The sequence below is a fragment of the Papio anubis genome, chromosome 3, assembly GCF_008728515.1.
Source record: "Papio anubis isolate 15944 chromosome 3, Panubis1.0, whole genome shotgun sequence".
Classification (NCBI taxonomy): domain Eukaryota; kingdom Metazoa; phylum Chordata; class Mammalia; order Primates; family Cercopithecidae; genus Papio; species Papio anubis.
In genome coordinates, this window is record NC_044978.1 from 175,892,218 (window position 1) to 175,917,753 (window position 25,536).

The 25,536-nt window shown below is 42.0% G+C and overlaps 1 protein-coding gene across 4 annotated transcripts in view; it reads left to right on the top strand.

The window, feature by feature from the left end:
* The window catches only part of CLNK (cytokine dependent hematopoietic cell linker), a 244,451-nt gene that overhangs the window by 44,927 nt on the left and 173,988 nt on the right, over positions 1–25,536 (top strand). For 3 of the 4 annotated variants that reach the window (XM_021938294.2, XM_021938297.2, XM_021938295.2), the window contains one exon: positions 20,884–20,936. In XM_021938294.2, coding sequence (XP_021793986.2) covers positions 20,884–20,936 — 53 coding nt within the window. Of the gene's footprint in view, positions 1–5,452; positions 5,682–20,883; positions 20,937–25,536 lie in introns of those variants that run through there. The other variant, XM_021938296.2, reaches the window with a different exon arrangement.

The window sequence follows — 25,536 nt, forward strand, 5'->3', positions numbered from 1 at the left end:
CCTTCGTCTCTGACCAATGAGCTCTTATATTGAGCCCTGGATTTACCCATGTTGGGTTCTTCTGTCCTATAGGATGCTTTAGTCAGGGTGGTTGGGCCAGGAAGCAGGGCCTTGCTGGAGAGAGTAAAGTAGGAACACCCCCACCCCAACATAGTTCCCAGACTTGACCAGATGTGTTTGAATGACAAGCGTGTTTATTTACTGAGGTGTTGACCAGGGAGTTATTTCTTAGCAGCCATGAAAATTGTCTAATTCATGCCACAGACCGTGGCAGTTTAAATTCAGCACGTCTGAAATCCAGCAGAGGACATGACTTCCGCTCACATGGAGATTCCCCTTTCAAAAGTTTTAGCACGTTGTGAAAAAGAAATCAGAGCTAATTGGGGGGAGGCTCATAGCATGTGTCCTGAAGGAGACATGCTATGAGATGAGAAGGGAACAGCAATTAGTGTAAGCTGAGCTCCTCTCAAGGGCCTGGAGTCAAACTGCCTGAGGCACCAATGTAAACAGGTGCTAAACTGTAATAAATCAGAGATGCTGGCACTAATTAACACAGGTTTCCACTCATATAATTTGTAAAAAAAAAAAAAAAATGCATGGATTTTGATCCATTGCAGGAGATAGCACTCTGAACTAGGAATTTTTAAAACAAACAACGCACCCTTTTTCGATTGTGTTCAGTAGCTCTCTTTTGTGTTTTGAGGGCGTATGTTTGTGTAAGCTGCAAGGTGCTATCCCAGACCTTGATACCAGCCTGAGACCAGCTGTCTGATAGGAGCCTGAACTTGGCAGTCATTACCAGCTGAAAGGATGAAATCAAACATTGAATGATGTCAGGGTGTTTCCCCAAAACCAGGGACTTCTTTCTTCATTTTAATTTGTCTTGTTGGAAACATTTCAAAAAAGGACAGGGTGTAGTGGCTCACACCTGTAACCCCAGCACTTTGGGAGGCCTCAGTGGGAGGATTGCTTGAGATCAGGAGTTTGAGACCAGTCTAGTCAACACAGGGAGATCCCATCTCTACAAAACTAAAGAAAGTTAGCCTGGTGCAGTGTTGTGTGCCTGTGGTCCCGACTACTCAGGAGCTGACGCAGGAGAATCACTTGAGCCCAGGAGTTCAAGGCTGCAGTGACCTGTGATAACATCACTGCACTCCAGTCTGGGTGACAGAGTAAGACCTCGTCGCCCCCGCAAAAAAAAAAAAAAAAAAAAAAGGAAAGAAAAGAAAGAAAGAAAGGAAAAGAAAACTTAGATAGCAAAAACAGCGAGAAAATGGAAAGGTTAGGTAAGGTTTTGCCATCTTTTAATTTTCCCCCAGCACATTGCCTCAATTTTAGAAAGAGGAAGTGAATTAAGAATCAAATCTGTTTCTGCACAAAATGTTTATTCATAAGAAATCTGTTTCTCGGGGGGAAACTGAGTGATAGGTACTACATGGGACCTTTCTGTACTTTTTTTTTTCTTGTGAGTCTATAATTGTTTCAAAATTAAAAGGTTAAAATAATAAAATGATATTTAAAGCATAGATAAAAATGTCAGTTTCTTCTCATGTGCACTAAATGCATAGCCGAAGGTTAAAAAATTTTTAAACATCTTCTGTTTGAATAGATTTCAGGTTGTTCACAGATGTGTTATGCCCATATATTCTTACCTGCTTGTATTTGCAAGAGAATTTTATCATTTCATGCATTAACAATGCCAGGAGGTTAGTGATATTATACCTCTTTTTAAAGGGGAAAAAGGGGAGAATCAGTCAGTTTATAAAACTCATCTACATTTATCCAATTAGTGTAACTGGGTGGGATTTGACCTAAGCCAGTGTAACTCCAAAACCTGACAGCCTTGCAAATTAGCCTCCCAGCAGGCCGTGCAAGAGCCAGGAAAAGCTCTTTCCCAGTCATCCAGGCACCATGGTCCTCCTTGAATATGATTGACCTTAAAAGTCCTGTTTGGGTTTTCTCCCCCTTGTTTGTTTGTTTGTTTGTTTCCTCCCTGTATTTCTTCCACATGATCTACCCAAGAGTTTCATGCTTGAGCAGATTATCCAGAAAGTGAAAACTTGGCAGAATCACTAGGTCAAGCACTGACTCAGAAATATCCCTTTTGACCACAGATTCAGCTCTACACACATTGTGCATCCCCTATTAAATCACTTATCCACAACTGAGTATTTCTGGTGGTTCCATGCTATGCTTTAGTGGCACTGTGAGACAGGCCCAACAAAAGCCAAGGGGGCTAATGCTAATTATAGCCAGGCACACACTAGCCCGTTGCAGGAGGTAAGCGATTTTATCCTAGGAGCCACTCCTCCAAGTAAGTACTATCATCCTCAAGTTACATAAGGCACCCAGAACGGTCAAATTCCTTGGCCAGATCTAGGCAGCCACTGTGTGATACATCTGGATAACTGTAACCTGGTTGGCAAAACCCAAACTTCTCTGGATTTATACTTCTTATCATGACTCAGGGTCCGTGAACCCAATAAACTATGCAAGAGGGAAATGGGAGATGAGAGGCAAGAACTCGTGAAGCAATGAAAACAAAATGAATTATCACCCAAAGAGAAGATGAACGCAAGGGAGTCCCTCTAACTGTGGAATGTGGGACAGGCAGCAAGAACATGCAGATTGGAACCTGCAGCTGGCCTGAGACTGAGACTCTCTTGCTGCTTTTATGTCACGCTCTTCCTTGCTCCCTCTCCATTCCAGCCACCTTTCGCTATATAGGCTCCTTCAGTGAGCTACGCTGTTTTTCCCACCCAGGCATCCAGACTGACAATATCTTTGGCCTTGAATATGCTCCTGGACACCTCCTTTACTCCTTCCCTTCTCCTCTCCCTCCTCTTCCCTTTGCTGCTTCCTTCTTTCTTAGAAGACTTCTTTTGTTTCTTCTTTCCTTCCTTCTCTCCTCTTCCCTCCCGTTTTTTCTCCACTTCTGGTCCAGCAAATCTCTACTTATTATCAACACCTCAGCCGTCCTGTCACCTCCCCAGAGGAAATCTGATCTGAATTCACAGAGTAGAACACATGTGCCTCTTATTTGTTTCAGAGCCCTCTTTGTTCCTATCTCTGAATACATCATCTTGATGGTTGATTTCTTGTCCAATACCTCTCTATTCTATTAGATTCGAAACTCCATGAAAGCAGGGACAAGTGTTTTTTTTCACCTCTATATCCCCACAACTTGTCCAGTGCCTGACAGAAGTAGGTAGTGGATGTAAATATCTATTTGTTAAATCAATACATATCTGATCAGGCACTATTCATTGCATTTACCACAAATTGTAGTTTTATATATATCTGAAGTCCATTCATTTATTTTAACCTCTTCTAGGCTATAAACTCCATCAAAGGATTAGGTATCTCTCTTACCTAGTTGTATTTTTCAGCACCTAATAGAGCTCCTGATGCATGGTACATATTCAACAGATAATAAATTAATGAATGATATTCCAAGAAAAAAAAGCTATAAATATCACCTACACTATTATCAACTTTGTCATTAGACCAAACTGTCTTCAATTCTTCCTTGGTAAAAAGCAGGAATATTCATATCATTAGACTTGGGTTCTTATTGCAGTCTGGCCACCTATTGGATGTGAACATGGATTTTAGATTATTTGTCAATAAATACCACAATAATTCACTTTTCTTCATTCACCCCTTGAATAATCTTCTCCCACATTCACTCCGAACTTGGCCATGTGACTTGCTTTGGCCAATGGGACTATGGCAACTAGGATGCAAGCAAAGGCCTGGAAAAGGCTGGTGGCTGGGGCTTCCCCTCTCCCACTGCCCTTGGAGGCCCAAACTCACCATGTAAATGGGCCAAGCTGGCCTGTTAGATATGCAGAGGAGAACAGAGGCACCTGGCTGACGTGATTGTCAACCAACACATGTATGAATGTGATCATCCTAGATCATCCAACAGCCTCTCAACCACTAGCACAGACCAGATGATCAGGTCTTGTTATGGGTCAAATATGTCCCTGCTAAAATTCATTTGTTAAAGTCCTAACCCCTCCATACCTCAGAATGACTTCTGACGTGGAGACAGGGTCTTTAAAGAGGTAATAAAGTTAAAATTGGGTGATTAGAGTGAGCCATCATTCACTGTGACTGCTGTCCTGCTCAGAAGGGGAAATTTGGACACAAACACAGGGAGAATGCCACGTAAACACAATAACAAGGATACAAAGACACCCACAAGCCGGGGTTAAAGGCCTGGAACAGATCCTCTCCTCACGGCCCTCAGGAGGATCCAACCTGGTCGACACCTTGATCTCAGACTTCCAGAGGCCAGACTATTAGACAATACAGTTCAGTCTTCTGTTTTGTTAGTCACTCAGGGCTCAGTCCTTTGTTATGAAAACCCTAGAAAATTAATACAGGTGCAGACCAAAAGAAGTGAGCAAGTGACGCACACAATTATGAACTAAATAAAATGGTTACTGCTTTAAGCTCCTAATGCAGCAAAAGCTAATTAATAAAGTGGTTAACCTACTTAAGTCTCCCTAGTTTTCAGTTTTCACAATTACAAAATGGGATTTAAAATATGTTCCTTGCACGGTTATTAGTAAGATTAAGGAGGATAATGCTTGCAAGTTGCTTAGCAATGTAACTGATTCATAATTAGCGTTCAAAGAGTGCTTATTTTCATGTTTTCCTTAGGGTGTCTGTTAAGTCAAAACCAGAGTTATTTACCCAAGAAAATACAAACTTTTACCTTTGAATTTACTGTAAATAACGTTGGGGTTTGTTATGGAATTCAACATCAATTTATATAAAACTAGAATGTCACATCCCCAGAATGGGAGACAGGCACTCGGCTAGATCAGCTTAAATGGACCAAGATTAAGGCAGAAGGAAAATATATTAAGCAGCTAATATGTGCCCAAACATTGTTGCATGCCTTTATTTACAATATTTTGTTTATTTATTAAAATATTTCTAAAATATAAATGTTATTATCCTTCCATCACAACTGAGGAAATATCATTTCCTCAATGAAGGCAATATCATCCTCAATTATCCCTCATTTTTTAAAAAAGTTTCTAAAATACAAATATTATTATCACTCAAACTACTTGAGAAATAAACTTCAAAGCGTCCAAGATCCCATAGCTAATAATTAACACGGCAGGCATTTATCCTTTAGTTCCCAGGTTCTCTCCACAACACCTGGTCCTTGTGTCTGGGGGGAGATCTCAGGAAGCCATTGCAAAATTAAGCTACAAGATAGTTAATGTCCACTATGCATGTTAAGTAAGACTCACAAAACCCACCTTCCATGCTTGAGTGTTGCCCAGCAGTTCCTTTTATTGTGTTCTGGTAACTATGAAGTGCCACGTAAGGACACTGTGTGTCTTTAAACACACCCTTTGGGTTGGAGGATTTCAGCCTCTGAAAGAGTTTCACGTATTGCACTCCAGCCTAAGAAGAGGAAGTCCTGCCAGCCCTCAGGTCAGACCTCTCAGGTCTGTGGCTGCATTTCACAGGAAACCAAGCCTAAAACGGACCTACCAGGAGGTTTTCTGCTGAAGGGTACTGCTTAGCATTGAGAAGAATTCAACCCACCGCCTTACTGATTTCCACCACCCCAAGGTCTCCGCGCTACCGCCCCTCCTCACAGGAGACAGACACCTCAGCCCAGATCTCTTGGTGCTCTCCATGCTGTTCAGGTAAACTCATTAGGCCATCTCTTGTGAGTGATCATCTGATGGTCATGTCCTTGTCATAAATGATCATTAGGAAAGACCTGAGCAGCAAGGAAAAATGTGTTTCTAACGTGGAAGTCAGGGCCTTCTATATAGCATCAAAGGGGCAAGAAGAAAGCCCTTAACTCAATTGTTAAAGATCCTTTCATTCTTTTGGGAGAAGGAATCAGGATACCTACCCACAGAAAATTAAAAGACTAAATGTTTTCAATCTTTTTTGCCTGGAGCTTGGACTCCCTGACTGTTTGCAACTGAAATATAAAGACCAGGCCCCAAGGTTGGCGTTCCTGGCTGACTTTCATTAAGTAAACCCCCTAGAAAGAAAGCCTCCATTCAAAGTAGGTCATTCAAAGTAGAAGTTAACTCCTGGAGCCCTGTGGAAATATATTTTTAACATTCCCTAAAGTAATACGATTTTCTTTCTGCTTTGGGGTAGAGGAGACTTAGACTTTGGAATCACGCAGACATCCTTCCACTCACAAAAGTAAGGAGCTCAAAAGTGAGGTTAAAGTTGGGGTTAAATTCTTACCTTGAAAACTGCCAGGAGTCATCTCTACCGGATTTTTCTTGGATAAAACAAACAAACTGGAGTGAGACAGAAAAGAAAATAACTATCATCAAATTTTGGATACTTTGATTTTAAAAGGTGTTGATATGTCTGAACTTTTTATCAATACTGTTTTTATTACTTTACACCAGTCTTACTTATTTGACTTCTCTGTTGTGAGTATTACTTGTCTATTACTTACCTACCTGGCTGTTTCTCTGGCTGTCTCTTTGTCTATACTGTGGCACAACTCCTCAATAGTGTTGTTCTTTGGATTTCCAGGGGCCTCCCAAACCACCAGGAATAATCATTTCAAATATCAGGAAGACAATGGTAGACCTGGTTAATTGAAGGCCTACCAGAGAAATGACAGAGCTTCAGAAATCCTGAGAAGCTTAAGATACAATATGCCCTAGAGAAGTAGGAATGGCAACTGGCATTTACTTACCTTCAGCTCCTGCTGGCCGGAAGAGTTGGCTATTACTTACCCTGGTTTACAGGTGAAGAACTTGAGTTCTCCAAGTAATATGTGCAAGGTTGTTCAGTCACTAATGTCAGTAACAGAATTCAGAAGGAAACTGATTTTCCTAACTGATCAGAATGGTGAACAGTGTTGGTTTGCAGTTTCACAGAGCTCATCTCTAAACTCACTCCTGTGTAGTCTCTGACACCAACCATCTAAATGGTAGTATTTCTTTCTTATTCCCAATAAGCCCTCTCAGATGATTCTATAGGCCAGACCATTTGAAAACCAATGCTTATAATCTTCTGTACCGTCTGGCCAGCTCTGGCCTGAACACCAGGGGATTCTGTTTCTTGATCACTTTGCCATGAGTCAGGTGCTGTCTTAGAAAGTCCGTAGGATTTGATGCCTGAGCAAAATGGTGAGGATCCTGACTCTGCCACTTGGACGAGGGATGCGGCTTCATATCTGACCCTTAATTCCTGCCTCTTTTTAATAGAGTAAGATCTCATAAGACTTGTATTGACAATTATTTAGCCTCAATAATGTAATATTTATATTACATGAAATATGGTGCATTCTTAACACTTAGCAGGTATTCAGTAAGTGTCGGCTTCTTTCTCCACTACTTTCCTTTCTTCACTCCAAATCAGCTCTGATTTTATTCATAAAATATGACCACAATCACTACGGAATTGATTAATACACGTAAGTTTACAAATATTGTATTTTAATAATCTCGTTAGAGAATGGTAATATTCCACAGTTGCATAGCCTTATGTAATCTAGCCCTTTGAATGCATATTTTCTTCTTGAATGATCTTAACGACTTAACGAAGTAGGCAGAGAACATGTTAGGGCATTTAAAAGGTGAAACTGGGGCTTAGAAAAGATGAGGAAGGACAACTTGGTGAAATGGAAGGAAACAGGGCTTTGAGATCGTCAAAAATGGATATGAATCTAGTGTGTGACTTCACTGTTTGTCTTTAGGTAAGTAGCTTAATCTCTCTGATCTTCAGTTAGCTGTTGTTGGTGTTGTGTAATTGGAAACTGGGTAGAAGAATACATTTTATGTGCTGCTTCGAGAGTGAGAGCAAATGTGCACACAGTGTCTGACACAGAAGAGACAGCCAGGAACTGGCTAAATGGTCACATGAAGAGTAGTAGAGGGCGATCTAGAAGCATCCTTTTTTGAATCCTAGTACATGAAGCAGTTATATCCACTATCATAAGCTACTGCCAACATCTGCCAAGACTTGAGTTCTGCAGAGTTCTTCCAGACTGTACCTACCCTTCCAGCATGACAAAGAGACATAAAATGTTCAAAGGGGCTAAATTATTAACCAGAGAGATAAGTACCTGAATTTAAATTATATTTATGATTTTTTAACAAATTAAACCAAACATTCACTGATGTTACCAATAAAACTGAGAAGCATCAGGTTAGATATAAGCAGTAAAAATAACGACCCCCCGCCCCCCACCACCCTCGCCACACACACACAAACAGAATTGTGGAATAGAGCTATCATAGGACCACTTTTTGTGTTTATTATTTACTTTTTGTTACTCTTGTGGGCAGAATATGTGGGAATCATTATTGTGATTATTCTGCTTAATTTTAATCATGTCTTCGAAAGAGCAATGACTTACACGTTACCATTGAAGTGCCGCTGATAGACAAAAAACGTTCATCATTTATCACTTTTTTAGTAGGTGTACTTAATTCTTACTTAACAAAAGTGGATTCTGAAGTTCAGACAGGCTCCATTTCATGCAACGAATAGGAGGATATGCCAGAAATGAGACCCAGGTCCACCCGAGCCCCGAGCTCCTGCTCTTGGCATGGTGCTCCGTCAGTGCCCTGCTGATGTGCCCAGGTTCATGATCAGGGCATCCATCACTGTCTTCCAAACTAGCCAACAGCATTTAAGGAACTCCCAGATACACCACAAGCATTAGCAAAATATGTATTTTAGTTGTTTCTTTTAAATTTCATTGGTCATACTAATTGAAACACTGCTTCCTACACACTTACACATGAGAATCAAAATCCTATTGCGTTTAAATGGTATTGTGGTTTGTCATGTGAAATAAGATAAGCCAAAAGGTCTAGATGCAACATGAAAAATTAATATCTGTGTTTTGGTGATAATCTTTAACTATGGTAGGTTCTGTGTTCAATTTCGTGTAAGATAAAGATGAGGGCTGACTAACAGCCTAGGCCCAAACTCTGAGAGGGCTGAATTTTTGTGGAGGGCCCAAGAACCACATTTCACCATCAGTTTCGAAGACCCAGAAAGCTAATTGAATCCAAGGCACACAGAGTTGATGGAGCTCAGGAGGTCAGTCCACTCTGGTACTCTGGCCTATCCATCCATCTTTGGTGATTTTGTTCAAGTGTACTCAAATTATAAGTTCAGATGACTGGCATATTCCCTCCCAGGAGACAAATGTACACCGGAAACTAAATTGCTATTGGGCAGTAGCTTGGTGAGCACAAAGTCAGAGCTGTGTAATTTCCATAGCTGGATTTGCTGAGCTATGGGAGGTCTGATGCCTTGACAAGTACCTGCAAAGCCCGTCTTCCCCATGGCTACCTGCAGATATTTATACATCACGACATCCTCACTCATGGGCAAGTCTAGGGATCTCCCGATCAGTTTTATCTGTCTGGGCACCTTACACAGGACACCTCCACACTGTCCCCATCCCAAACTCCTACTTCTGCTACATGCTCTTTTCACTACACCACGCCATCCAGTCATTGAGATGTGGATATCCTGGGTTGGAATCAGTTACTTCCTAGCAATATAGTTTTAGGCAAGTTACTTAACTCCTCAGAACCTCTGTTTATCCTTTATAAAATGGAATGAAAATATCTACTGCTCGAATTTGTGGTGAGAAATGAGATTCAGTACATAAAAATGCACATGGTGTCTAGCAATTATTAAATACAAAGTAAATGGTAGTGGCTATTATCATCATTGTTAGCATTATTATTATGAGTTTATTTTATATTTAAACAAACCTTCCTTAGATGCTTGGCCTTTTGTCCCTTTTTAAGATATCTGACCTGAAGAAGTTCTATTTTAAGGTGATTTCTGCAGAAAACTAATTTCATCATATCCTTATTTATTTTTTATCATTCATCTATCAAAGCCTTGGGTGTCTTACAATTCCTCAAATGTACTAATCCTCTGGAAATATTAAGATTTAATGAAAAATGATAGAAATTCTTTTGGAATACCTTCCTAGTCCATTTCAAATCCTCGGAGTTTTTCATAGCACTGATACATAGAAATTACTCAGTAATTACCCGAGGAGCTGTTCTTGCACAGCAGTTTATACTTTACAGAGTGCTTTCACTTTCATCATCGCATTTGGTCTTCAGAATAACCCTATGAGCAAAGAAGGATGAGCACTCGTAGCCTCATCTTTCAGATTAGAGAAACTGAGACTCAAGTTGTAGAATTCACTGTATAATTCAGCATACCTAGGCTGAAAGACTTGTCTTCCATCTTGCTAGATAAGTGATCCTGAATAAAAGAAGAGAAAAAGAGATAGTCAATTATGCAAGGGGAAGTTTAATTCAGGGGTTAGGTTCTAAATGTACTTGAAGTTACAGATGAAATGATGATCTCATCTGGATCCACACTGTGCATTTGTTCACTGGACAGGCTTGGCTCAGGAGAAGTCTCTTGCACAGAATGACAGGATTGTTCAATGTTGAAAAATCTAGGTCATTTGGATTGTTGCTGTATAACAGAAACCAAATTGAACAAAATACCCTACATATGGTTCTGGTAAGCAGTAAATGATATTATTATTATTATTATTACTATTTGTATTAGTCCATTTTCACACTGCTGTAAAGAACTTCTCTGAGATTGAGTAATTTATGACTGAAAGAGGTTTAATTGACTCACAGTTCCATATGGCTGGGGAAGCCCCAGGAAACATACAATCCTGGCAGAAGGGGAAGCAGGCACCTTCTTCACAAGACAGCAGGAGAGAGAAGAGTGAGCAAGACCATGGAAAACTCCCTTATAAAACCATCAGATCTCATGAGAATTCACTCACTATCATGAGAACATCATAGGGGGAAACAACTCCCATGATCCAATCACCTCCTCCCTCCCTCGGCACCTAGGGATTACAAATCGAGATGAGATTTAGGTGGGGACAAAAAGCTAAACCATATTACTACTACTATAAGTTGTATTACTCCTTTCCAGTCTTATTTAGACTACCTAGGCTTTTGTGTTTCTCCTTTGGATTTTAAATTTCCCTCAAAAATTTTTCAGGCTCTCCTGATCATGAAACAGCTCCTCAGAAAATCACCAGCATACACCAGGTGCTTAATAAATGACAGTTGAAAAAAATTAGAGTGCTTTTGCCATGGGCCTTTAGATGTCCATGAGAATGGTGGGGTTTACTGGATCTATCTTTACCCCTATCTTCACCGCAGGGCTAGCCTGTAAATTGTGGTAAATATATAGCAATCCCTAAATCTTAGTTTATTTTCTTATACTTTTTGTCCTCTGAAGTTTGCCTTCAGTACCATCTCAATGCATTAATCAATCAATGGAGAAACAATCACAGTTGGGTATGTTCTGATTTAATCCAGGCCTAGAAGTGCCTGCCCCTAATCAGTGTGGTTCTGCTATCATTTATGAAAGCCAAAAAATAAATGGGGGTGAGACAGAGGTAAACTTAATAATAATAAAATAAAATATCTGTTAGGATTTTGGCAAACTTGGAGACTATTTTTCTACAGTCTCGCTTTATGTGAACAGTAAAAATCATTTTAATAATAAGAGCAGAGGGAAGGAAGATCCAAAGAAAAGAGAAGGAGGAGGAGAAGGAAGAAAAATGAAGGATAGAGGAAGGAAAGGAACACGAGAAAGCTAAATGAACAAGAAAAAGGATAAAGGGTCTATTCACCACAAAATGGAACAAAAGGAGAGAAAGAGTCTTACCACTAAAGGAAGGAAACCCTTTCTGCAGAATCAGGCAGCTGAAGAGAAAAAAGGAAATGGTTTTTGAAAACAAAACTCAACAGGAGTAATAAATTCAGAAACTATAGATTGCATCAGTTCATTAAGGGTGTTTTCAAAATCATTTAAAATAAAAAATGAGCACACAGTCACATTGCCTTGAGATACTTAAGGGAAGTTACTCATTACCAAGGGAGTTGCAAAATCTTATAAAAATATGCCACACATAATGGTAGAAAAACTGGAAAAGCACTCTCTCTTACCCCTCAAAAAAAAAAAGAAATCTTTAATAACAATCCATTTGACTTCACATGCCTTCACTCAATGGAAATCCAATAACATTAAATGTTATATTTAATTAAATTGAGCTGATTGACCCGACTGGGGTATAGAATTAGAAATCCAATCAGCATATATTTTCCTCTAAGTATGAACTTCTCCAAAATGTAACTTTCTCATTTTTGATATGAAAATTAAAGAAATATATATAACTCTGAATTGTAACCAAATTAATATCATCTGTATCTGAGAAATATTGATTTTGACGTGTTTACTCAAAGCTCCTACATGTGTGCGCAAACACACACACACACTTCTGGCCCTCTTCTCCAAATATACACACATTGCTCCCTTTCTCAATTCCAAAAATCATTCACCATTTTGGATATGTGTGATGTGGTTCTGCAGAAAAAGTCAGATGTGTATTGTGTGGGTTTGATACTCTTTTCCTTTTTTCCTGTTTTAATGAGAAAAAAAGCCTTAAGCCTTAATATAGACCTTATTGTTGATCCTTGACCCAGTTTTAACTGCACAGCTACCTCCTACCTTCCTGATTCATTCAAAGCTTTTCTTTAGCCATTCACAGTTTGCTTTTGGTCATTTCCTATATCCAGAAGGTATGTTGTGGATATTATTAGAATGATGTTTCCTAGGCTTTAAAATAAACAGAGGCCAGTATTTTTATAAGAATTATCTTCTAGGAATAAGTAACGAATGTTGGGGAGCAAAACAATTTCTTTACCCTAAAAGCATTTTTTTCTTCATGAAATATTAATTTTGGATCAGGTGAAACGCAGCAGCAATATTTATGGTAAATGTCTCTTTGCAAGCTCAGTTTGATAGTACTGGTGAATTCCCAGGGGATAACAAGAGTTCTCAAGGATAACAAGGAAATGCAATTTGTTGCATTACATGTTTCCAATTGTTTAAACTGCTTGTGATACCATAAGGGTATTAATTATTTTTGGATTAAGACACACGTGAAAAATCCAGCCTATTTATAAAACAAGTCTCTGCTTCTTAAAACATTCACTCAGACCCCAGGTGGGTTCTGAGCTCAGAAGCAGGTATCCTGGTTTTAATGCCCAAATCGAATGTATGTTCTTCAGAAATCTTATGGACACTTTCATCTTCAGAACGCTGTTTTCTTTATTCCAGTTTTCTAAAATATAGGTGTGATTCTTTTTTTTTTTTTTTTTTTTTTTTCTTGAGACGGAGTCTCGCTCTGCCGCCCAGGCTGGAGTGCAGTGGCCGGATCTCAGCTCACTGCAAGCTCCGCCTCCCGGGTTCACGCCATTCTCCTGCCTCAGCCTCCCGAGTAGCTGGGACTACAGGCGCCCGCCACCTCGCCCGGCTAGTTTTTTGTATTTTTTTTTTTTTTTTAGTAGAGACGGGGTTTCACCGTGTTAGCCAGGATGGTCTCGATCTCCCGGCCTCGTGATCCGCCCGTCTCGGCCTCCCAAAGTGCTGGGATTACAGGCTTGAGCCACTGCGCCCGGCCAGGTGTGATTCTTTAACCCTCAGATCCATTATCTTTTTTTTAATGCTTTAAGTTCTGGGATACATGTGCAGAACCTGCAGTTTGTTACATAGGTATACATGTGCCATGGTGGTTTGCTGCACCCATCGACCCATCATCTAAGTTTTAAGCCCCGCATGATTTGTCCTAATTAGGTATTTGTCCTAATGCTCTTCCTCCCGTTGCCCCCAACCCCCCAACAGGCCCCAGTGTGTGATGTTCCCCTCCGTGTGTCCATGTATTCTCATGGACATGAACTCGGATGAAGCTGGAGGCCATCCTTCTTAGCAAACTAACACAGGAACAGAAAACTAAACACCACATGTTCTCACTCGTAAGTGGGAGTTGAACAATGAAATCGAATCCATTATCTTTACAAAACATTTTCAAACCACAAAGTACTTAATGAGCTAATCAAATATAATCATTGAGACCATTTGCTCCAAAGTCATGGGGTTTGGTCCAAACAGATGGTTGAGGCAGGGGTCTCTCTACTCAGGATGTGAGCCACCCTGTGCACCTCTCTTTGACATGGTCCCCTTTATACCTGGAGGAGGTTACCGTGAGCCCCATAGGGAGACAACACACACTGTTTCTCAAACTGGGGTTCATTTTGGATCCCCAAAGAGTTCCAGGTCAGGGTTTATAAATTATGTGGGAACTGTATTAATGAAATGAAAGCACAGAGTTCCAACCCAAAGTAAATTCATTATGAGCATATCCTGGCTCTTTTGCCTAGGCTTTAAGCCCTGGTATACACTCGGGCAATTTTATTGCCCATGTTGACGTTTGCAATTAGATTTGCATTGGCATCTAGCACTTAGTACAGTGGTGTTTTTTCTTGTTGGCGAAATAAACTGGCATCATTAAAACAGGCAGCCTCTCCTTGTGGACTCCCAGAGGACCCTGGGCTCCTTTGCACCTCCACACTGCTCCACCCAGCGTGGCTCCTTCTGCCTGGCCCCTCCCTGACAGTGAGGCCCTGAAGGTAGGGTGTGGTCTCCTCTTGAGACCTTCAGAGCTTCTTTCAGCTTCCCCACAGCAGAGTTGACGCTGGGCCTATTAATATCCCCATGCCAAGTGCCCTGCTGTGACTCCGGGTTCCACAGGCAGAACTGACAGATGACACCTCAGTGTCACTTCTCTTTGCCAGAGAGAACTATGCATGGGCTTTACTTCTGTGGCTAACCAGGAATAGAAACTGAAATAATTCCTATAGAAAGTGAATGCACAAACACCATGAGATGTGCTCCATTTCTGGGGCATTCCAGCTTCTCAAGGTCTCCGAATCAAGGCAAGAAGATGTTGTATACTCTTTGATCTGGGTCAGATCTTGAAGTAAGACTCCTTGGAGAAAGACCTGCAAGACTGACACTCCACAGCCCACAAGTCCTGCCTCCCCTTCCATTATCATAGCCCATGTGGGAGTTGCAGTTACTTCTTTTATTATTATTATTATACTTTAAGCTCTAGGGTACATGTGCACAACGTGCAGGTTTGTTACATATGTATACATGTGCCAGGTTGGTTTGCTGCATCCATCAACTCGTCATTTACATTAGGTATTTCTCCTAATACTGTCCCACCACCACCCCTCCCACCCACTGACAGGCCCCAGTATGTGATGTTCCCTACCCTGTGTCCAAGTGTTCTCATTGTTCAACTACCACCTATGAGTGAGAACATGCAGTGTTTGGTTTTCTGTCCTTGTGATAGTTTGCTGAGAATAATGGTTTCCAGCTTCATCCATGTCCCTGCAAAGGACATGAACTCATCCTTTTTATGTCTGCATAGTATTCCATGGTGTATATGTACCATAGTTTCTTAATCCAGTCTATCATTGATGGACATCTGTCCTATTCAACATAGTGTTGGAAGTTCTGTCCAGGGCAATCAGACAAGAGAAAGGGAGTTGGGGATACTTCTAAGGGGGGTTGTGGCAAAGCTGGGTAAGAACCTGTTCCATTGAAAGCTGTGTAGATGCCTCCAGGACATATTTTTCCCTGTGTTCCCATAACACCTTCTGCTCTATGCTCTCTGATTCCTAGGATCTGGAATGTGACTGGCACATAGTAAAGCCTCATAAATAGTTGCAGATACGGTAGTAAACTCTACCCTGTACAATTGCAAGAGCCTGGACTTTACTTCTTCACTGCCTGTTAATCAGACCTGAGAGAGAAATGGATGCTTGACATGATTAGAAACCTTTTCCATGATCAAATTGTTAAAATCTTTGGATGTGGTAGGTTTTTGTTAAACATTCCGCTAGAAATTGACTCAGAAATAACTCTAAGTATATAGAGGATTATTTACAAGCAGTGCCAGTTCCTAAAAGTCTATTTAAGATGCGTCTGGAACAGCAAGGAGAATGAACATGTGATTATTTGGTGCTTTCCGTAAGAATGAGAAAAATCGGTGTGTTCAGTGACAAGCTGCCAGTGAGTAGTGCTGGCCAGATGGAAACGCGAATAGAATGACCCTCCCTTCTGCCTCCCTTCTGCCTCCCTGCCTGTTAAAATACCTGGGACATTTAGACAATGTCCATACCTGGGCTTTTCCCTAGAACAACTGAATAAAACTTTCTGGGACGTTATATTTTTTAAGGTTTCCAGGTAATTCCAAAGCATAAGCAGGTACAAGATTCTATGATTACATCAGTGGTTATTAGCAGATACTTACCTCAAGATGCTTACCTAAGCATCTTTCATTTCTAACTAAATCCAGTGCCACTTTAAGGCACGTAAAGTGATATAAGGCATTTAATTACTCTTCAAGTTCAGACTCATATTAATCACTATTTCCCCCATGTCTTAGATATGGTATTTTTTCATGTAATCCTCATAAGAGCCCTAAAGGTAGCTGTTGTGTTACCCGCATTTTACAGATAAGCACACGGAGGCTCAGAATGGTTAAACAGTTGTCTCAAAGCATAACTGTGAGAAACAAACTCACCTGTCCAAACCCAAAGGATGGACTCAGAGATCCGGAGAACAGCAAAAGTGAGACTTTTAATGGTGGTCTTACAAGATCCAGTGTCTGGCATGCACTCACTCCCAGAACAGTTTCAACAAGCCATTTATCCCATAATGTGCAGGTCCCTCCCCCAGTTCCTCATGGGCTGAGTGCTATGGGGTCACAATCTTCCCTGACGTTGTTGCCTATGGATTGTTAGGCAGGGGCTTTAGGTGGTTTTTTTAGGGTTGTCTTGCTGCATTTTGTCACAGCCCACAATGCATTGCAATCTTAGTTAGCTCAGCTGCTCTTTAAGTATTTGGCTTATGACCTAAGTAGCTGGGTAGGCTAATAAGAACAGACGGAGCAAGCTATTTTGCATACTAGTAAACCTTTATCTTAGACTAAACTTCTTTGGTTCGGGTGAGGGCAAATAAGGTGGGGGGAAGCTGTTTCTTCTGTAGTTTGCTGACCTAAGCCGATTCAAGGCACTGTGTCTTGGAAATGGACCACGGTATACATTATTTCCTTTATAACTAAAACATGTTTGATTTTGTATGAAATGAGGATCATAATACAGACCCGATGAGGTTACTGAGGTCGGGAGATGGAGGATATATAACAGGTGATCTGTATTCACTCCCTTGTCTTTGAAAACGCACACATGAGGAAGGGAAGGGGCTTGTATTCTCTACAATATATTACCTTCGAAAAGCCAGTGGACATAAGACTCTTTCTGACTGACTCACCACATCCTTTGCACAATGGCTAAGATCAGGTCAGACCGTGGTGCTTTCAATGTGTCAGCCATTCTGAGTAGAGCACAGCTGTTTACCCTGTACAATGCCATCCCTTTTGTCTTGCTGATGATACTTTGTGGCTAACTCAGTCTCTGGTGAGGGTGGCTAAAACCTCAAATTCTGCTTTTTTTTTTTTTTTTTTTTTTTTGAGATGGAGTTTCACTCTTGCTGCCCAGGTTGGAGTGCAGTGGTGCAATCTTGGCTCACTGCAGCCTCCGTCTCCCTGGCTCAGGCAATTCTCCTGCCTCTGCCTCCCGAGTAGCTGGGATTATAGGCTCCCACCATCACACCCGGCTCAGTTTTTGTATTTTTAGTAGAGACAGGTTTCACCATGTTGGCCAGGCTGGCCTCGAACTCCTGGCCTCAGATGATCTACTGTCCGCAGCCTCCCAAAGTGCTGGGATTACAAGCGTGAGCCACTGCATCCGGCCTCAAATTCTGCTTTTTAAAATGTCAGAAGAGTTTGGGCTTTCTCTGTAATATTTTCAAACTCTTCTTATATAATAAAGTACTTGCATCTCTCAAAAGCTACTACTAGAATATTTTTAACTTTTATTCAAATTATAAAATACAAGTCTAATAAGCACTGATATTACTGATCAAATAATATACATATAAGGCAAAAATTAAGGATTCCTCCCTGATCCCTCCCGTTTCCATCCCTGCTATCCTATGTGTTAGCAATTTGGCAGAATCCCCTGCAATTTGGCTCTGCGCTGAGTTCTATTGGAGAAGACAATAAACTATAAGAAATGTAATGACATACTCTTAACTTTTGAAACCATTTTTGTCACCAAATATTGATGGATTGTAATTTTTTTAATGAAACTATTTCCATTTCTCTGAGCTGAAAAAGACCTATTTGGCCTAAGCTGCTCGTTTTTCAGGTGAAGAAACGAAAGCCCAGAAAGCTCCATTGCCTTACTCAAAGCTGCCCGGTGCATGGCAGGGCTGGGGCTGGAGAGCAGCTTCCCTGGCCACCTTGCCAGACCTCTGATTTGAGGCAATAAGCCTTGCAGGGAACTGTCCTGCATCTGTGGTCCCCTTACTCTGTACACAAGAACTGGCCAAGATCCAGGCACACAGGGAGCCGTCCATAAAGATTGGTTTATTTTGTCCCATTTCAATGCTACTTAATGCATTCAGAAGAATGAAGTAGCTGTATAAGCAGCTATCATTAAGAGGTAGATACTTTTAAGGGATGGGGGATGGATTTGTCCTGGATGACTGTAATCAAGAAATTTAATCTCTGTAAGTATTAATATTCAAAAATTGGCAACAATATCCCCACATACCCAAATATAACATGACGTGCTAAAGCACCTTGCAAACTCTGCTTTGTTATACAAGTAATTGCATATCCGTATTTCATAACATTTCATAGTTTATAAGACATTTTCATATGCATCAGTTTATTTCACACTTAAGACATGATGTAAAAGAAAGATATTGATACTACTATTTATAAATGAGGAGGGACCAAATGTTCCTTCAAGGCCACACAGCTAGTTGATGACAGCACTGGAACTGAACAGAGGTCTCTCAACTTCCAGTCCAGGACCCTTCCAGTATTTGACATGCATTCTTTGCATGACACTGATGAATGTTCAAGTCCTCTTTCCCACCGCCATGACGGAAATGACTTCCAAGTGAGGCTAGGCACTCTACACACTGCCATAGTTGGCCATCAGTGAATGAAAGGCTAACAGCTGCCTCTCCTTTCCCTGCTGTCAATATTGACCTACAACATAAGACGAGGGGATGAGGCAAGGGGGTGAGGACAGAGGAAATACACAGGGTATCAGAAGTCATAGAGCTTAGTTGAAGTTCTTTACTATGGGTTGCCAGTATAGGTTGAAGATCACACAGTTTAATTTCAAATCCCATCCCTTAGCGTGCATGATCCTTGATCATCTCAATCCAAGGGACCTTCCCTCATTATTTTTCATGTACTACCAACATCCCAGCTACCGACCCTTTTAGTTTCACCAAAGTGTGCAAAGCCACTCTGGCACGATCTGCATTGTAACATCTTCACATCTTTGCACATGATGCTCCATTTGCTTGGAACACCTTCCTTAATTTTGAGCCCAAAAGACCCAGACTTACCTGGCAAGACAAAGCTCAAATATTGTCTCCTCTATGAAGATTACTCTGGCTGGCTCTCCAAGACAGAGTTAGGATTTGTTATGTTTTGTTTTACAATTAACTGTTTTTTGCAAAACATTTTAATAACAGGAGGGATGTCACGGAGAGATGCAGAAACCGTACTATACTTAGTTTTAGAAGTGGCTTAAGGGTAGGGACTGTGTCTCACTGGGCACAATATTTACACAAAGTAAATTTTCAGTAAATGGTAGTTTCCCAGATGGATGAATGAATGAATGGATAGATGGATGACAGAATATGCTAAAAATGCCTAAGGCTCAGTGGGGTGCCATATGCTGACAGGTTAGGAAATGGAAATTTCTGGGTCTCGGGACCTTGGCTCTTATTGCAGATGGGTATTCTTAATCACATAATTAAATCTTTCTGGGTCTCATTCTCTAACTGTGAAACCCACTTTCTACCCTACTCCCCTCATCTGGGAGCCCAGGGAAGCTGATGGATATTAAACCATATTAATAGCTCCTCGCCCTTGGCTTCCTGTTGAGTTTGGCCAATGGGAAATGGCATCAGGAGATCCAGGGCAGAAGAAGCGTGAGATGAGATTTTCATTCCACCCACCACAGCTCCCTCCCTGCAGGTCCCACAACTGAAAGCCACAGCTCCTCTTCCCGCAACCCAGAAAGAGAGCCCTGTCTCTGTGTCCCAGTGCCTACCTGGTCCCCAAACCCCTCCAAGCCCAGGCATGTGACAGCGCCCTTTTATTACCACCCCCAGATACTTCACTGTCTGCTGTGGATTCCTTCTACCCTGCCAACACCTTTTAAGTGGTCTCTTTATTAAGCTGTTCTCAAATTACCCAATTTGAGAGTGCCATCTGTTTCTTGCTGGAACCTCAGCTGATATCCTTTACACCTCTCAGGGCCTTTGAGTAGATTACATGAGATCATTGATACGAAGCCCTTACTGAATACTCCCAGGGTCTCTACTGCTAATTTATATGGTAAATAACATTAAAAATCTTTCCTATGTGGGTGAATAGAAGGCTCAAATAAAATGCTGCATTCTACGTAAAGTGATGTAGAACTGTAACTTTCAATAAATATTTTATGGTAAAGCCACACTTGGAAACAAAAAGCACCCCTTCTGCACGCTCTGGCTCGGAGCAGAGCCAGCCGAGCCTGGCTGACGTGCCCTCGGTGCCCAGGGGGAGCACACAATTGCACGCCAGGGAAAACCAGGCTCAGTTTCTGTTTGCTCAACTCCCGGGGGCAGATGGGATGAAAGCTGACAGAAAGAGGACAGCCTGTCAGAGAAAGAAATCCCCTCCCCCACTGCGTTCCAGAAATAAGCCAATTCTTGACCTGGATTGATTCTTTCTGCCATTTCCTCTAAACCAGCACCTGTATCCGATTTTAACAAGAAGCAACAGTGGCTTGTTCCCCAGAATTAAAACATGATGTAGAAGTTCCAGTAACGACTTTGCTTTTGTTTCCACAGGCTGAATTGAAGATCCCTCTTATCTGCCGGGTGCCAAGAACTATGAACAGGCAGTAAGTACCACGGGATCACTGTGAGTCCCAATTCCCTTTTCGTAGTGGGGACAGGAGGCGTTTTCTGGAAGATGAACTAAGAAATGATGCCAGTGTGGCCACCCGTGGAAAGGGGATTTCCTGAGAGGCCATGGCTGGGGCTGTGCGCTTTGGTGTTCGGAAAACTCCTCTTTCCAGTAGCAGCATTTTCTCATGGACAGAGCACTTGCTCTCACCCAGCACGGGTGTGTGGTGGGGCAGGAACAAGATATCCTAGCACTATGATGCTAGAAGGGCACCCAGTCAGTTTCCACCCATAGGTGTGAAGGAATAAGTAAAAGGACAGTGGTTTGTGCCCTTTTTCCCACAGGAGAAAGCCTGGAGTCCAACTTTCTCTTTGCGGACACCCAGAGTAAGTGGTGTGGTCAGTCTGAGACACCGAAATTTGTGCCTGATAGAAAAGAAAAAAAAAAAAAAAGCCATCCCTGATGTCTATAAAAAAAAAAAAAAAAAAAAAAAAAGCAGGACTCAAACGTTTAAGAAATATTTACAGTGAAAGAAAAACCTTGAAATTGGCAAAGTTTGGTGGACCAGTTTTAAAATTAATCTCCTTGTCTATTTATTTGCTTTATTTTGCCAGTCAGAAAGGTAGTTTTGTTATTCCTCTTTGGTGTGAAAAGCAGTGATTGTATTAGAAAGAGCAGGAGTTTCAGAGTCAGGCAGACCAGACCTACTTTAAATCCCTTGCCCTGTCATTTTACATCTGTATGATACTGGAGAATGATGAGATCCTTACCCTCTGGATACGCAAGAAGTTCCTTAACCCTCTGGAAAGCAGAACTGACTCAGGGAGGAGGACTGCCTGGTTTCTGGGTGGATGTCCTGATCCTAGAGGGAGGCTAGGGGACAGCAATGGCTGTACCTCGCAGGTGGGCACTGGCTGGAGGGCTCTGGTCCAAGAGACAGAGACAGCAGCAGATGCTGTGACAGCCCTGGTAATCTCAGCTACCCATGGATGCCCACAGGTGTCCAGGTGGAGTGACCTGACTCACAGCCAAGCCCATGGGATGGGAAGGCTGGAGCTTCTGCTCTTCCTCTTGCCATGAAAAGCACAGCAGGACCTCCCTGGCACGTAGTCCACAGATGGGCTCCTCACCTGAGTGAGAATTAAGCTCATCAAGCATCCCTTCTTGCCAGGAGTTGTGACCTCGTTTTCCTCCTCGATCTTTGCAGCAGGACTGAGTGGCAGGTATTACTAGCTTCCTGGAAGATTAGCTGCTTCATCTAAATGACTTGTCTGAGAGGGCTCAGAGCATTGAGATGAAGGTGGAGCTGGAATTCAAGTCTGTCTGACTCCCAGTTCAGTGCTCCTTCCTTCATTCCCTCGGCTGTGGGAAATGTGAGCTGGTTAACCTGTGGTTGCACCACAAAGGGGATGAACTCTCAGACCCAAATGAGCACTGGGGATAAACGTGACAAACGGCAGTTTCACTGTAGGATAGACGAATTGGAGGTTTGTGCTGATGGCATAAACAGCACAGCAGGTGTATTAGTGTCCTGGGCTGTCTAACAAATTACCACCACCTGCATGGCTTAAAACACTGGGAATCTAGTCACTGACAGTTCTGGGAGCCAGAAATTCAAAATTAAGGAGTCAGCAGGGCCTTTCTTCCTCCAAAGGCTCAAGGGAAGAATTCTTCCTAGTCTCGTTCACCTCAGAGGCTCCTGACTTTCCTTGCCCGTGGCTGCGTCACTCCCCTCTCTGCCTCCATTTCACATGACCTTCTCCTCTCTGGCCATATTTTCTATTCTTCTCACCTCAAACCTCCCTCTGGCTGTCTGATGTGAAGATATTTGTCATTGGATTTAGGGGTCACCTGAATAGTCAGAATGATTTCTTATCAAGATCCTTAACTACATCTGCAAAGATGCTCTTCCCAAACAGGGTCACATTCACAAGCAATGGGGATGGGCATGTGGGTGTGTGGTAGGGCCACCATTCAGTCCACGGCAGCAGGCCTTTATCTTCACACTCGCTCTGCTCTTCCGGAGCAATGTGGGATGCCTCTGAAATGTCTGGCAATGTTTGCTATGAGCGTCTGCTTGGCTTTGTAGCTGAGATTTCCACCCCTTCAGTTTCTGCTTCTATGCCTTTTTTTTTTTTTTTTTTTTTGAGACAGAGTCTTGCTCTGTCACCAGGCTGGAGTGCAGTGGCACAATCTCAACTCACTGCAACCTCCGACTCCCCGGTTCAAGTGATTCTCCTACCTCAGCCTCCCGAGTAGCTGGGATTACAGGTGCCTACCACCATGCCTGGCTAATTTTTGTATTTTTAGTAGAGACAGGGTTTCTCCATGTTAGCCAGGATGGTCTCAATCTCCTGACCTCATGATCCACCCGCCTCGGCCTCCTAGAGTGCTGGGATTACAGGCGTGAGCCACCGCGTCCTGCCCTATGTCTTTTAATGATTTCACCCTATGCCAAGGGCCTGTTCTGTAGGAGAGGTTTTCCCCTTTTATGAGGACTTTCAGTGGCTTTGTTTTTCAGCCAGGGAGTTGGTCTCTGTTGAAAATGGCTTCTCACCAAGCTTTCCAAAGGGAAGCTGTGTGGTTGCAGCTTTACAGTCACGTTAGATTTGAAGCTGGCAATGCGTAGACCAGAGGACAGCCAAACCGTCGCCACTTCACAAACATTAGCTTCCTTCCCTTAGGATGCGTCCACGTGGAGCCTACACACTTGACTATCTGACACCTCAGCATGAGGAACCTGCCCTGAAGAATAACTCTTCTTCTTTCCCAAAGCTCAGAGCATCCTTTTCCTCGCCTAGTCCCAATCTCTTCTTCACTCCTTCCTCTTGTGCACCCTCAAACCAGTCAATCCATATGGGATTGCTGCTGGCCTGTCCCAAAACGAAAAGTAAATATTAAAATTAGACCCCCGCCCCCACCAGTGCTATTACACTTTAAAGAGAAATGCATACGCTGGCACCACACAAATGAAAGGTAAGATGCCCTAGGACGCTCCATGTTTTATTCTCCACCTTCCGGTTTCCTGTCCAGGGTGTCCTGAGCTGGGAGATGCAGTTGATCTAAGTGCAAGCTGCACAGCAGCAGTGTCAGCATCACCAGGGAGCTTGCTAGAAATGCAGAATCCCAGCTGCTACAGCCCAGCCCAGGCATGCAGAGTGGAATCCATACTTTTCCAAGGTCCTCAGTTGATTCCTGGACACATTAAAGCCTGAGAAGTGCTGAACTAGAACAGGAGTTCCCAACACCTTCCCGGCACACTTGAGAACTTATCTACAGTAGTCACGAAAGCATGACTCAGAGAAGGCAGCCACGTGTCAGGCTGCGTGTGAGTGTAGTTTGGAAATGTGTGCCCCCCATCACCACGCACACGGAGGTTTTTCTTTTGCTGAGCCTTGTGGGGTAGTACTCACTTCCTCTGTCAAAATTATTAACCCAGTCGATTCAAGGTAGTAGATTTTAAACCTGAAGGAGCGTTAGAATCATCAGGGAGGCTTTAAACAAAAGCAATTTCAGGGTCCTTCCCCAAAGCAAAGAAACCAGAATAGCTGGACATCAGTCTTTTTTTTTTTTTTAATGCTCAACTGAGTGTAATCTACAGCCACTTTTGTGGAATAATGTCTCACAATTCTAAAATCTGGAATTTCTTACAATTCTATAACCTGGAATCCTAAGCAGACTTTGTAACGACAACTAATTCCTTACCATCTGTCTTGGTCTTCTCAGGCTGCTATAACAAAATAGCTCAAACTGGGTAACTCAGAAACAACAGAAATTTATTTCTCACAGTTCTGGGAGCTGGGAAATCCAAGAACATGGGGCCAGCACATTTAGTGTCTGGTGAGAGTGCTTCCTGGTTCATCGATGGTCTGCTTGCTGTGTCTTCACATAGTAAAGGCAAGAAATGTGTCTGGGACTCTTTTATAAGAGTGCTAATCTCATTTCATGGGAGTTTTGCCCTCTTGGCCTAATCACCCCCCAAAGACCCCACCTTTTAATACTATTACCTTGGTGATTAGCTTTCAACATATGAATTTAAGGGTTTCACAAACATTTAAATCATAGAAGCATCTCTCATTAAGCACTTTTATAATGAATAAATTAATAAGTATAGATGAATGGATGATATAGAAATATATATTATATATGTACATGTGCATGCACACGTGAACCTATCAGTATATATGTATGCATATGTATGCAGACACACAATACAAGCGTATGCACACATATTTGTATTTGATTGTATCAGTTCAGTCAAAAGCACTTATTTATTGAGTATATATTTCACACACCTCATTTATAAAGATGAATAAGATCTAGCCCCTGTCCTCAAAGAGCATTTGCCATATGTAAAGAGAATTCTTTCAGTATTATATAGAGAGCGATGGGAAAACTCCACAAGCACTAAGAAGGGATGCTGATGTCATGATTCTAAATTGCTTCCGAAATTAGCAGGTTATTTTTCATCGACTTTCCCTGCAACAAAACTTGCAGCTTCCCCAGCAATCCATTAAACTGCAGAAAGCCTCATTCCTTGGTGCTATTAGAGAAGAGCAGACAGACCCACCAGCGGCCCCATTACACCGCTGGGG